This window comes from Oncorhynchus masou, chromosome 5, assembly GCF_036934945.1.
Source record: "Oncorhynchus masou masou isolate Uvic2021 chromosome 5, UVic_Omas_1.1, whole genome shotgun sequence".
Lineage (NCBI taxonomy): Eukaryota > Metazoa > Chordata > Actinopteri > Salmoniformes > Salmonidae > Oncorhynchus > Oncorhynchus masou.
The window spans coordinates 7,097,951-7,112,504 of record NC_088216.1 but is presented as its reverse complement, the minus strand read 5'-3'; the positions used below and the strand labels follow the sequence as shown (position 1 = coordinate 7,112,504).

At 40.6% G+C, this 14,554-nt stretch overlaps 1 protein-coding gene across 1 annotated transcript in view; it reads left to right on the top strand.

Annotated features, from left to right (window-relative positions):
- The first annotated feature begins 321 nt into the window (after positions 1–321).
- Positions 322–14,554, top strand: part of LOC135531973 (NACHT, LRR and PYD domains-containing protein 12-like) — a 54,858-nt gene continuing 40,625 nt past the window's right edge. Inside the window, exons 1-2 of the mRNA XM_064959665.1 lie at positions 322–493; positions 4,066–4,114. Coding sequence (XP_064815737.1) covers positions 4,107–4,114 — 8 coding nt within the window. The 5' untranslated portion in view covers positions 322–493; positions 4,066–4,106. The remainder of the gene's footprint in view (positions 494–4,065; positions 4,115–14,554) is intronic.

The window sequence follows — 14,554 nt, the reverse complement described above, 5'->3', positions numbered from 1 at the left end:
ATTAAGGAGTCTAGGTTAACTTAGCTGGCCTTTTACATGAGGGAATTCAACAGAGTTCTCTGGGACATTTTTAAAACTCATTCAAACTCTAAAATTAAATAGATGGGAAAATGTTACCAAACATGATAATAATAGGCCTGCATTACGGTAGGCAGCTAATTGTTAAATTACACTTTCCATCCTTAACCTTGGAAGGTCACTGGAATGCCTGTGAGTGTGACAATGCTAGCTAGCCAATGGGAGCCTAGTAGAACGCCCCTCTGAATAATGGGGTGTGGTTTTGGCTTAACTGCGTTGGGGAAAAGTAAGAAAAGTAAGAAGCGTCCTTGACAGAAACCAAAACAACAGGATGTACAAAGAGGCGTTTCCTTTTTTCACAAATGTGTTGCTGACACAGTCACGTAGCTACTTCCTGTTGTCTCAGTAACAGCATGGCAGAGATGAAACCACAACTCTGAGAAAAACTAACCTTACTAATAACTTCACCAGAAGGGTAAGAAACTTACTTCAGTAAACAGTTCAGTTTAATAATATGTTCAGATGATATGATAAAAGAGGAAGTCAAAGGCACTCAATGATTAAATCACCAGATGAATAGGAGGTCTATAGGGGACAAGGAGGAACAAGTAGTGAAGAAGAGAGGAATATGGATGAGTGAGAAAGGAGGTAAAAGAGGAGAGAAAGAAGAGATGTAATTTAAACCGTTTATTATTTCCTTATTCGTAGCCATGTTTGTCGTTGCTTTGTCCTTCTTCAAGTGTGTTGCATTGTTATTATTAATACATAAAATAGAAAAACAATCAAATATATATTTTTTTTAAACACAGATCTGTGCTCTTTTGCACCACAAAAATGGTGCCCATAGTCACTTTCTGTTTCTGCAGCAGTAAAATCAGCAGTAAAGTCATGTCATTGCATGAAGTCACTTCACAGCAAAATTGTAAACGTTATGAACAGTTTTGCACCTGGAAATTGTCACCCGCAATTGCTAGGATTCAGTCTTTGGTAGTACTGGGTGAAGGGTTACATTCATCTGTCAGGAGCCATTGGGAAGTCCCTCCCCTCTGACCTTCTCCTCCAATGGGTTTTGAGAAGGAGACGAGGAGAGGACACAAGGGAGCAACCGATTGAGATTCTCCCATGTAGTCAGGTTGTGTCACTGGACACAAAGTCTGATATGGAGGGAGATCGCCCTCCAGTGGTAGAATGACTGTTGCTCACCTCTCCAGACAGCATCCTCCAATCAGGATGTGTGGTGATATGTTTGTGATTGGGTAGTGGGATTCCGGGACAGTATATCTGTCCTAGTGCGTCTGTGAGTGTGCTTCTGTCATCTGACCTGTAGAGGGCGTTCTATCTCTGATTTCATTATGAACAGGTGTGAAAGGAGATGGAATTTCTTCCCTGTACAGGACTTTCTGTATTACTTTATTGGTTTCAGCAGAGATGCCCATGAATTCCAGTTCAACAAACTCTGAAAATGTTCTGCCTTAACTGTCCATTACTGTACACATTTTATTTATTTATTTGACCTTTATTTAACCAGGCAAGTCAGTTAAGAACAAATTCTTATTTTCAATGACGGCCTAGGAACAGTGGGTTAACTGCCTGTTCAGGGGCAGGACAACAGATTTGTACCTTGTCAGCTCGGGGGTTTGAACTTGCAACCTTCCGGTTACTAGTCCAACGCTCTAACCACTAGGCTACCACAGGTGTCAATAAAAGACGGGTCCGTCGTTATGGGCTTGTCTTAGGGGGCCTGGGCCGCCCTACCGTACCTCCTTGCCTGTCCAAAATGTATCATTTATTTGACAAAGACGCGCACCAACAGAAAATATATCTTAGATAAAGCGTCCAAGCGAGCGAAACAACGCTCCTCTGTCACAGAATGTGTAGACCATCTATCTGAAAAGACATACTCTTTTTGTCCAGACAGCATCAGATACATAGGCTACACATACTGTAGTAAGACAGAGAGATAGTTTTGGCCACTGTTCAGGTGCTGAATTTTATTTTGGGGGACCAGTGGCGGCCCACCCATTAGGGCGCCCCACTTGTGATTGGTCAATAAAAAAGCACAAAGTAAATGTACCGTTCTAGTTCTCAAATGTGCATTCAGTCAGAACTTCTCCCTCCCAATGACTCTCTCCTGCCAGACGGCTGACTACCACACATCAGACTACATCTGCTCTAATAGATACAGACAGCTGACTTCCACACCTCAGACTACATCTGATCTAATAGATACAGACAGCTGACTACCACACCTCAGACTACATCTGCTCTAATAGATACAGACAGCTGACTACCACACCTCAGACTACATCTGCTCTAATAGATACAGACAGTTGACGACCAAACATCAGACTACATCTGCTCTAATAGATACAGACAGCTGACTACCACACCTCAGACTACATCTGCTCTAATAGATACAGACAGTTGACGACCAAACATCAGACTACATCTGCTCTAATAGATACAGACAGCTGACTACCACACCTCAGACTACATCTGCTCTAATAGATACAGACAGCTGACTACCAAACATCAGACTACATCTGCTCTAATAGATACAGACAGCTGACTACCACACCTCAGACTACATCTGCTCTAATAGATACAGACAGCTGACTACCACACCTCAGACTACATCTGCTCTAATAGATACAGACAGCTGACTACCACACCTCAGACTACATCTGCTCTACTAGATACAGACGGCTGACTACCAAACATCAGACTACATCTGCTCTAATAGATACAGACAGCTGACTACCACACCTCAGACTACATCTGCTCTAATAGATACAGACGTCCTGACTACCACACATCAGACTACATCTGCTCTACTAGGTACAGACAGCTGACTACCACACCTCAGACTACATCTGCTCTAATAGATACAGACAGCTGACTACCACACCTCAGACTACATCTGCTCTAATAGATACAGACAGCTGACTACCACACCTCAGACTACATCTGCTCTAATAGATACAGACAGCTGACGACCAAACATCAGACTACATCTGCTCTACTAGATACAGACAGCTGACTACCACACCTCAGACTACATCTGCTCTAATAGATACAGACAGCTGACTACCAAACATCAGACTACATCTGCTCTACTAGATACAGACAGCTGACTACCACACCTCAGACTACATCTGCTCTAATAGATACAGACGTCCTGACTACCACACCTCAGACTACATCTGCTCTAATAGATACAGACAGCTGACTACCACACCTCAGACTACATCTGCTCTACTAGATACAGACGTCCTGACTACCACACCTCAGACTACATCTGCTCTAATAGATACAGACGGCGCTAAAGCGAAAAGCTGATTGTAATGATCTTATCAGTGGTCTCATGGGGACATCCCTATGCGCTTTGCTTTCTGTCCTGCAGCTCAGTTCAGAAGGACGACTGTGTCCGATGTGTCTGAGGGGTATAATTCATCATCCACAGCATCACTATTAACTTGGCCGCGCTTAAACAGATATTCAATGTCTGATGTGTTATTGTTACCCATCGACCAATCACTGCCCTTCTTTACGAGTAGTTCAAAAAAGCTCCCGGGTCTTTGTAGTTGGATCTGTGCATGAAATGGAATACTTGTTGTACAGACGTGGCAGTACTTGTTGTACAACAGATGTTGTATGTATGGGGCACAAAGGAAGGGAAAGTCATTCAAAAATCACGTCAATCACAATTATTTCAAACAGACTGAATACGTGTAACTTGTTGACTTCTGAACTAATTTGGGGCGATTGACTATATTTTAGTTAAAAAATGCATAGAAACTTTGTTTCACTTTGACATTTGGGAGTATTCTGTGTAGATCAATGACAAAAAAAATACAATTAAATCAGTTTCAATCCCGCTGATTAGCGCAACAAAATGTGGGAAAAAAGAGTTCAAGGGTCTAGATACTTTCTAGAGGAACTCTATCTTCTCTAAGAAACTGCCATTTAAAAAAAAAACTTGCCGTCATATTTCTGTCATGCTAATTTGTTGACAACTCCACCCCCTTTCCCCCTCCCTGTGCCCAGGGTATTCAGCCAATCAGTAGCCATCACGTTTCTGGACCAAGATGAGAAGGTAATGTACTAAATCTGAGACATTGCAGCTAAACCATATAAATACACCTCATATTTCTGCAAACACATAGATGTGTTATGGACCTAATCATAGAATTACAGAATCCCCATTACAGTAAAAGGATCTATAGATTTACAGAATCCCCATTACAGTAAAAGGATCTATAGAATTACAGAATCCCCATTACAGTAAAATGATCTATAGAATTACAGAATCCCCATTACAGTAAAAGGATCTATAGAATTACAGAATCCCCATTACAGTAAAAGGATCTATAGAATTACAGAATCCCCATTACAGTAAAAGGATCTATAGAATTACAGAATCCCAATTACATTAAAAGGATCTATAGAATTACAGAATCCCCATTACAGTAAAAGGATCTATAGAATTACAGAATCCCCATTACAGTAAAATGATCTATAGAATTACAGAATCCCCATTACAGTAAAAGGATCTATAGAATTACAGAATCCCCATTACATTAAAAGGATCTATAGAATTACAGAATCCCCATTACATTAAAAGGATCTATAGAATTACAGAATCCCCATTACATTAAAAGGATCTATAGAATTACAGAATCCCCATTACAGTAAAAGGATCTATAGAATTACAGAATCCCCATTACATTAAAAGGATCTATTGAATCCCCATTACATTAAAAGGATCTATAGAATTACAGAATCCCCATTACAGTAAAAGGATCTATAGAATTACAGAATCCCCATTACAGTAAAAGGATCTATAGAATTACAGAATCCCCATCACATTAAAAAGGATCTATAGAATTACAGAATCCCCATTACAGTAAATGGATCTATAGAATTACAGAATCCCCATTACAGTAAAAGGATCTATAGAATTACAGAATCCCCATCACATTAAAAGGATCTATAGAATTACAGAATCCCCATTACAGTAAAAGGATCTATGAATTACAGAATCTGTGCAGTAAAATGCATCTATAGAATTACAGAATCCCCATTACATTAAAAGGATCTATAAATTACAGAATGTTTATGTAAAAGGATCTAAGAATTACAGAATCCCATTACAGTAAAAGGATCTATAGAATTACAGAATCCCCATTATTTCAAACAGATCTATAGAATTACAGAATCCCCATTACAGTAAAAATCTATAGAATTGACTATATTCCCCATTACAAAAAAGGATCTATAGAATTACAGAATCCCCATTACAGTAAAAGGATCTATAGAATTACAGAATCCCCATTACAGTAAAAGGATCTATAGAATTACAGAATCCCCATTACAAAAAGGATCTAAAAGGATCTATAGAATTACAGAATCCCCATTACAGTAAAAGGATCTATAGAATTACAAATCCCATTACAGTAAAAGATCTATAGAATTACAGAATCCCCATTACATTAAAAGGAAAAAAGGATCTATAGAATTACAGAATCCCCATTACAGTAAAAGGAACTCTATCTTCTCTAAGAATCCCATTAAAAAAATCTATAGAATTACAGAATCCCCATTACATTAAAAGGATCTTAGAATTACAGAATCCCCCCCTTACAGTAAAAGGATCTATAGAATTACAGAATCCCCATTACAGTAAAAGCCATCTATAGAATTACAGAATCCCCATTACATTAAAAGGATCTATAAATTACAGAATCCCCATTACAGCTAAAAGGATCTATAAATTACAGAATCCCCATTACATTAAAAGGATCTATAGAATTACAGAATCCCCATTACATTAAAAGTGATTATGGAATCCCCATTAATTAAAAGGATCTATAGAATTACAGAATCCCCATTACAGTAAAAGGATCTATAGAATTACAGAATCCCCATTACATTAAAAGGATCTATAGAATTACAGAATCCCCATTACATTAAAAGGATCTATAGAATTACAGAATCCCCATTACAGTAAAAGGATCTATAGAATTACAGAATCCCCATTACAGTAAAAGGATCTATAGAATTACAGAATCCCCATTACAGTAAAAGGATCTATAGAATTACAGAATCCCCATTACAGTAAAAGGATCTATAGAATTACAGAATCCCCATTACAGTAAAAGGATCTATAGAATTACAGAATCCCCATTACAGTAAAAGGATCTATAGAATTACAGAATCCCCATTACAGTAAAAGGATCTATAGAATTACAGAATCCCCATTACATTAAAAGGATCTCTGTGGGTCTAAAAGTAAATATTTGTCATTTCACTTTTTAAAAAATGCATTAGCTTTTAAATGTAGCTTAAACACAACCAGACAATGTTTTCGTCTGATTACTTCAAAAGGCTCCATCTCAATAATTACAGTTTCCAAAATGTGCCGTTTGATGAATAGAAAGAGACTGTTACAAAACACCAGAAGGTGTAGCAACAAACAGTGATGATCAAATAGGCTTGTAGCCTGTATTGATGATGATCAAATAGGCTTGTAGCCTTTATTGATGATGATCAAATAGGTTTGTAGCCTTTATTGATGATGATCAAATAGGTTTGTAGCCTGTATTGATGATGATCAAATAGGCTTGTAGCCTGTATTGATGATGATCAAATAGGCTTGTAGCCTGTATTGATGATGATTAAATAGAGCCTGATTGATGATGATCAAATAGGCTTGTAGCCTGTATTGATGATGATCAAATAGGCTTGTAGCCTGTATTGATGATGATCAAATAGGCTTGTAGCCTGTATTGATGATGATCAAATAGGTTTGTAGCCTGTATTGATGATGATCAAATAAGCTTGTAGCCTTTGTTGATGATGATTAAATAGGTTTGTAGCCTGTATTGATGATGATCAAATAAGCTTGTAGCCTTTGTTGATGATGATTAAATAGGTTTGTAGCCTGTATTGATGATGATCAAATAGGCTTGTAGCCTGTATTGATGATGATCAAATAGGCTTGTAGCCTGTATTGATGATGATCAAATAGGTTTGTAGCCTGTATTGATGATGATCAAATAAGCTGTAGCCTTTGTTGATGATGATTAAATAGGTTTGTAGCCTGTATTGATGATGATCAAATAGGCTTGTAGCCTGTATTGATGATGATCAAATAGGCTTGTAGCCTGTATTGATGATGATCAAATAGGCTTGTAGCCTGTATTGATGATGATCAAATAGGTTTGTAGCCTGTATTGATGATGATCAAATAAGCTTGTAGCCTTTGTTGATGATGATTAAATAGGTTTGTAGCCTGTATTGATGATGATCAAATAGGCTTGTAGCCTGTATTGATGATGATCAAATAGGCTTGTAGCCTGTATTGATGATGATCAAATAGGTTTGTAGCCTGTATTGATGATGATCAAATAAGCTTGTAGCCTGTATTGATGCATCCGTTGCTGACATTGAGTTTCTCGGTCTCTACAATGCATTTCTGCCTTGGCAAAATTGCAGCGTTCTCATCCAACCACAATGCATTTTGGAGTAAATTCTACCCGTTTTCAAGTCCATTAGCTGAAACTGAAGCAGCAGCACGACCACATGGACTGGGGACAACAAGGAGTCATCACCTAGCCACAGAAATTCATACAGCCATTTTCCAAACAAGGAGAGGTGTCACAAAAGTCAGAAATAGCTTTCAAATTAATCACTTACCTTTGATGATCTTCTTCTGGAGGCACTCCCAGGTCTCCATGTTAAACAATAAATGTTTGTTTTGTTCGATAATGTCCCTCTTTATGACCAAAAACCTACTTTTGTTTGCGTGTTTTGTCCAGTAATCCGAATGCAGAAGGCGTGTGCACTTATTCCAGACAAAAAGTTTTAAAAAGTACAATAAAATTTAGTATAAACACTCCGATTGTTTTTGTCATAAATAATCAATAATATTTCAACCGGACAAAAGCTTTGTCAATAGGAGGTACAGTAAAGAGAGTCGAAAACAGCAAGTCCAGGACAAGGTAGCACGTCCGATGAACAGGTTAGGGTTCCATAGCCGCATGCAGAACAGTTGAAACTGGAGCAGCAGCACGACCACATGGTCTGGGGACAGCAAGGAGTCATCAGGTCAGGTAGTCCTGAGGCCTGGTCCCAGGGCTCAGGTCCTCCTGGAGGGGAGGGAGAGGGAGAGAGAAAGAATGAGAGGGAGCATACTTAAATTCACACAAGACACAGGATAAGACAGGAGAAACACTCCAGATATAACAGACTGACCCTAGCCCCCCGACACATAAACTACTGCAGCATAAATACTGGAGGCTGAGACAGGAGGGGTCGGGAGACACTGATGATACCCCCGGACAGGGCCAACCAGGCAGGATATAACCCCACCCACTTTGCGTATGCATAGCCCCCACTCCACTAGAGGGATATCTTCAAACCACCAACTTACTACCCTGAGACAAAGCTGAGTATAGCGCACAAAGATGTCCCCCATGGCACGAACATGAGGGGGGCGCCAACCAGGACAAGAAGATCATGTCAGTGACTCAACCCACTCAAATGACACAACCTTCCAAGGGACAGCATGAAAGAGCACCAGTAAGCCAGTGACTCAGCCCCGTAATAGGCTTAGAGGCAGTGAATCACAGCCTTTCCGTTCACCTTCACACTCCTGGGCCAGACGACATTCAATCATAGGTCCTCCTGAAGAGATGAGTCTTCAGTAAAGACTTAAAGGTCGAGGCCGAATCTGCGTCTCTCACATGGGTAGGCAGAGCATTCTATAAAAATGCAGCTCCATTGGAGAAAGCCCTGCCTCCAGCTGTTTGCTTAGAAATTCTAGGGACAGTAAGGGGCCTGTGTCTTGTGACCGTAGCGTACGTGTAGGTACCATAGCATACGGCTTCACTACAGTACAAATGTATTCCGTACAATATGTTATTATTCCCCAATGCCCATATTATGATATCTTGCTTGTTGTAAACATATAAACTTGTAGACAAATACATAAAAAAGAGACAAATAATAAACACATTAAGTTATAAAACAGTTCTTGACAATAGAGAGCGAGGGAGAGAAGAAAAGAGAAAAGAGAGAGTGAGAGAAGAGAGTGAGATCAGGTGTGTGTATGTATAAGTCCGTATGTGTATGCGAGCATGTAATTGAGTATGTGTGGTGTTCATATCCACTTCATAGTGTTCAGATATTTTTACAGTTCCCATACTTTCTTTTTTTCGTCACCTGAAGTCCCTATAGAATATAGTACAGCCATGGTGTAATGGAGCTGTCTCGGAATAGCTGTCCGTCGATAAAGAGTTTGTCCACAGTGAGAAAACCACGCTTAACCTTCTCCCTTTGTTGCCATTGTAGCGGATACAGTCTCTTACGATGTTCATTTATCTTCCTTGGAAATTGGTCATTGAGACCGAATTTGGTCCCTTTAAGCTCCCTTCCCCCGCTGATCGCGCCATCTGGATTATTGGATGCGTCCAATTAGATTTTCATGCTACAATTTTGTCTAGTAGCGACTCCATCACCCTGTTTTTCCTGAGTAGACCGTCCATGTTGGAATCGTGGATTTTTACCTTGGCTGTGAGTGCCTTGTTTTCTCCTTGGAGCCTGAGAATTTCACTCTGGCTAAACTCCCCCTCAGCCCTGCTACCTTCTCACACAACTTTTCCAGTGTTTCATGGATTCTAGCACTAGCCTCTACTTCAATGGTAAGTAAATCGTCCGTGTCAGTAGATTAATCTGTTTTTATTTTTTTCAGATTAAAGTTATTTTGTGAGGTAGTTGGATCTTTCCATGATGGAGTATGTTGTTCCTCCATAGCGTAAAGCTGTTGGTACTTGTCGATTTCCCTCAGCATCTCCTTAGTATCATGATGGAGTATGTTGTTCCTCCATAGCGTAAAGCTGTTGGTACTTGATGATTTCCCTCAGCATCTCCTTAGTATCATGATTGAGTATGTTGTTCCTCCATAGCGTAAAACTGTTGGTACTTGATGATTTCCCTCAGGATCTCCTTAGTATCATGATTGAGTATGTTGTTCCTCCATAGCGTAAAACTGTTGGTACTTGATGATTTCCCTCAGCATCTCCTTAGTATCATGATTGAGTATGTTGTTCCTCCATAGCGTAAAGCTGTTGGTACTTGATGATTTCCCTCAGCATCTCCTTAGTATCCAGGTTGGCTCTTTACTGCAACCAGTTGTTATACGAAAAGATAACACTGAGTCTTTCCCACGACGACGACAGGTGTCTGTAGTACAGACAGCTAGCACTCGCTGAATCCATTGCTTTTAGGTTAGCTTTGCGACAGTATAAAACATTGATTTTGGATTGTTCTTATTCTCTTCAATTGAGTTGGAAAAATAGGATGATGGAGCAGCAGTGAGAGCTCTTCGATATTGCACGGCACTATCTTTCTAAGCTAGTCAGAGACTTCCTGTTTGGTGGAGCGCCATTTCCGTCCAATATTCTGGAAGCTTCAGGGCTCAGGTATTTTCTGTATACCAGAGAGCTAGTTTCTCATGACAAATGTTTTTTTGTTTTTAGGGGTGCGACTGCATCTAGGGTATTACACAAGGTTAAATGTAGTTCCTCAGATAGGTGGTTAACCGATTTTTGTACTCTGATGTCCTTGGGTAGGTGGAGGGAGTCTGGAAGGGCATCTAGGAATCTTTGTGTTGTCTGAAAATGTATAGCACAACTTTAAATGATCCTTGGTTGGGGTCTAAACAGATTATTTGTTGCAAATGTAATAAAATGGTGGTCCGATAGTCTAGGATTATGAGGAAAAACATTAAGATCCACAATATTTATTCCACGGGACAAAACTAGGTCGAGTATGACTGTGTCAGTGAGTAGGTCCGGAGACATGTTGGACAAAACCCACTGAGTCGACGATGGCTCCGAAAGACTTTTGGTGTGGGTATGTGGAATTTTCTATGTGAATATTAAAGTCACCAAAAATGTGAATATTATCTGCCAGGACTACAAGGTCTGATAGGAATCCAGGGAACTCAGTGAGGAACACTGTATATGGCCCAGGAGGCCTGTAAACAGTAGCTATAACAAGTGATTGAGTAGGCTGCATAGATTTCATGACTAGAAGCTCAAAAGATGAAAACGCAGTAATTTGTTTTTGTAAATTGAAATTTGCTATCGTAAATGTTAGCGACACCTCTGCCTTTGCGGGATGCGCGGGGGATATGGTCACTAGTGTAACCAAGAGGAAAGGCCTCATTTAACACAGTAAATTCATCAGGCTTAACTTCTTGCGTCGAGCAATCCCGTATCCGGGATTCGTAATCATAGCCTCAAGCTCATTACCATAACGCAACGTTAACTATTCATGAAAATCGCAAATGAAATGAAAGAAATATATTCACTCACAAGCTTAGCCTTTTGTTCACAACACTGTCATCTCAGATTTTCAAAATATGCTTTTCAACCATAGCTACACAAGCATTTGTGTAAGAGTATTGATAGCTAGCATAACATTCAGCAGGCAACATTTTCACAAAAACAAGAAAAACATTCAAATAAAATAATTTACCTTTGAAGAACTTCAGATGTTTTCAATGAGACTCTCAGTTAGATAGCAAATGTTAATTTTTTCCAAAAAGATAATTTGTGTAAGAGAAATCGCTCCGTTTTGTTCATCACGTTTGGCTAAGAAAAAACCCTGAAAATTCAGTCATTACAACGCCAAACTTTTCTCCAAATTAACTCCATAATATCGACAGAAACATGACAAACGTTGTTTACAATCAATCCTCAAGATGTTTTTCACATATCTATTCGATGATAAATCATTCCTGGCAGTTGGGTTTCTCCTCAGCAGCAAACAGAAAAGTACTACAGCTGGAGATTACGCAATAATTGCGACGGAGGACACCAAGCGACCACCTGGTAAATGTAGTGTCTTATGGTCAATCTTCGAATGATATGCCTACAAATATGTCACAATGCTGCAGACACCTTGGGGAAACGACAGAAAGTGTAAGCTCATTCGTGAGCCATTCACAGCCATATAAGGAGTCATTGGAACACAGCGCCTTCAAAATCTGGGACACTTCCTGTTTGAAGTTTCATCTTGGTTTCGCCTGTAGCATCAGTTCTGTGGCACTTACAGAAAATATCTTTTCAGTTTTGGAAACGTCAGAGTGTTTTCTTTCCAAAGCTGTCAATTATATGCATTGTCGAGCATCTTTTCGTGACAAAATATCTTGTTTAAAACGGGAACGTTTTTCATCCAAAAATGAAAAGAGCGCCCCCTATATGAATGTGGTTAAGCCATGTTTCAGATTATGATCAGTGATTAGTTCATTGACTATAACTGCCTTGGAAGTGAGTGATCTAATATTAAGTAGCCCTATTTTGAGATGTGAGATATCACGATCTCTTTCAATAATGACAGGAATGGAGGAGGTCTTTATCCTAGTGAGATTGCTAAGGCGAATACTGTCATGTTTAGTTTTGCCCAACCTAGGTCGAGGCACAGACAAGGTCTCAATGGGGATAGCTGAGCTGACTACACTGACTGTGCTAGTGGCGGACTCCACTAAGCTTGCAGGCTTGCTAACAGCCTGCTGCCTGGCCTGCACCCTATCTTATTGTGGAGCTAGAGCCCTGTCTATGTTCGTAGATAAGATGAGACCAGCCCTCCAGCTAGGATGGAGTCCGTCACTCCTCAGCAGGCCAGGTTTGGTCCTGTTTGTGAGTGAGTCCCAGAAAGAGGGACAATTGTCTACAAATTTTATCAGACCCCGTAACGGGTGGAGGAGAGACCAGAGAAGGCTCGGCCTCTGACTCCGACTTGTTGCTTAATGGGGAGAACCTGTTGAAAGTTTCTGTCAGCTGAATGAGCGACACCAGTTGAGCATTACTGCAGAATTTCCTTCCAGATGCCGTGAGAAAATTGTCCAGCTGCGGGGACCGTGAGAGGGGGTTTATACCACTATCTGTACTTACTGGTGGCAAAGACGCTGTTTCATCCTTTCCTACACTTAAATGACCCTTGCCTAACAATGGCGTCTGACGCTGGCCTTGCAGCACGGCTATCCTCACCATAAGACGATCGTTCTACTGTATATTATGAGTACAGCAACTGCAATTAGAAGGCATAATGTTAATGTTACTACTTAGTTTCGGCTGGCGGAGGTCCTGTAGAACCATGTCCAGATAAAGTGTCCGGGGAGAAAAAGTGGAGGGGAAGAAAAAAAAAGATATAAAAAACGATTTTAAAAAATAAAAAGGAAAAACTGTAAAGTTGGTAGGTAGTAAAGTAACGTTAGCAACAAACCGCAAGCAGCACGTAAACAAGTCCACAAGTTGTGACCGGAAATGACAACACAAGTTCTTCAAGTGTGATGCATTGTTTTGGACACATAGGGCGCCATTTTGTGAAAGCGAATCTGGGGGTTTTCTATATGAAAATGGCGCCCATAGTCACTTCCTGTTTCTGTGACAGTAAGATGGATGGAAAGTCGAAGTCATGACATCGCATTAACGGTCACTTCACAGCAACAAGTTTATTTGGGGATTTTCATTTCCTGTCAATGCTAAACTCATAAATACAAGTCAAATGACACGTTTGTATCCTTCATGAATTGTATTTTGCTATTGTAAAAACATTTGCAATTGTATTTAGTAGTTTTTCTACATATTATATAATACAATATATATACTATATCAATATACTGGGATTTATTTTCTGTGTTCACTCACAGATCTCATAGAGACAAAGAGATGGGGAGCAACTGCTCCAAAAGGAGGAGAGAAGAGGGGGACACTGATGGAAGGCGAGAGGAGGGGGACACTGAAGGAAGGAGAGGAGGGGGACACTGAAGGAAGGAGAGAGGAGGGGGACACTGAAGGAAGGAGAGAGGAGGGGGACACTGAAGGAAGGCGAGAGGAGGGGGACACTGAAGGAAGGAGAGAGGAGGGGGACACTGAAGGAAGGAGAGAAGAGGGAGACACTGAAGGAAGGGGACACTGAAGGAAGGAGAGAAGAGGGGGACACTGAAGGAAGGCGAGAGGAGGGAGACACTGAAGGAAGGAGAGAAGAGGGAGACACTGAAGGAAGGAGAGAAGAGGGCGACACTGATGGAAGGAGAGAAGAGGGGGACACTGAAGGAAGGCAAGAGGAGGGGGACACTGAAGGAAGGCGAGAGGAGGGAGACACTGAAGGGAGGCGAGAAGAGGGGGACAGTAAATGGAGGACAGAAGAGGAGGACAGTAAAGGGAGGAGAGAAGAGGGAGACACTGAAGGGAGGAGAGAAGAGGAGGACACTGAAGGGAGGAGAGAAGACCGTGACAATGTCAACAGTGAAGCAAAGTCCTTTGACCAAATGTGAGACAGTTTCTTGAAATGCTTCAAGTCAGTGTGGTCTCCATGTTGTAGTACCATGTTGATGACACAGGGGGTGCTGTTATCAGTGCAAAGGGAGGTCTCCATGTTGTAGTACCAGATTGAGGACAAAGGGGGTGCTGTTACCGGTGCCATGGGAGGTCTCCATGTTGTAGTACCATGTTGATGACACAGG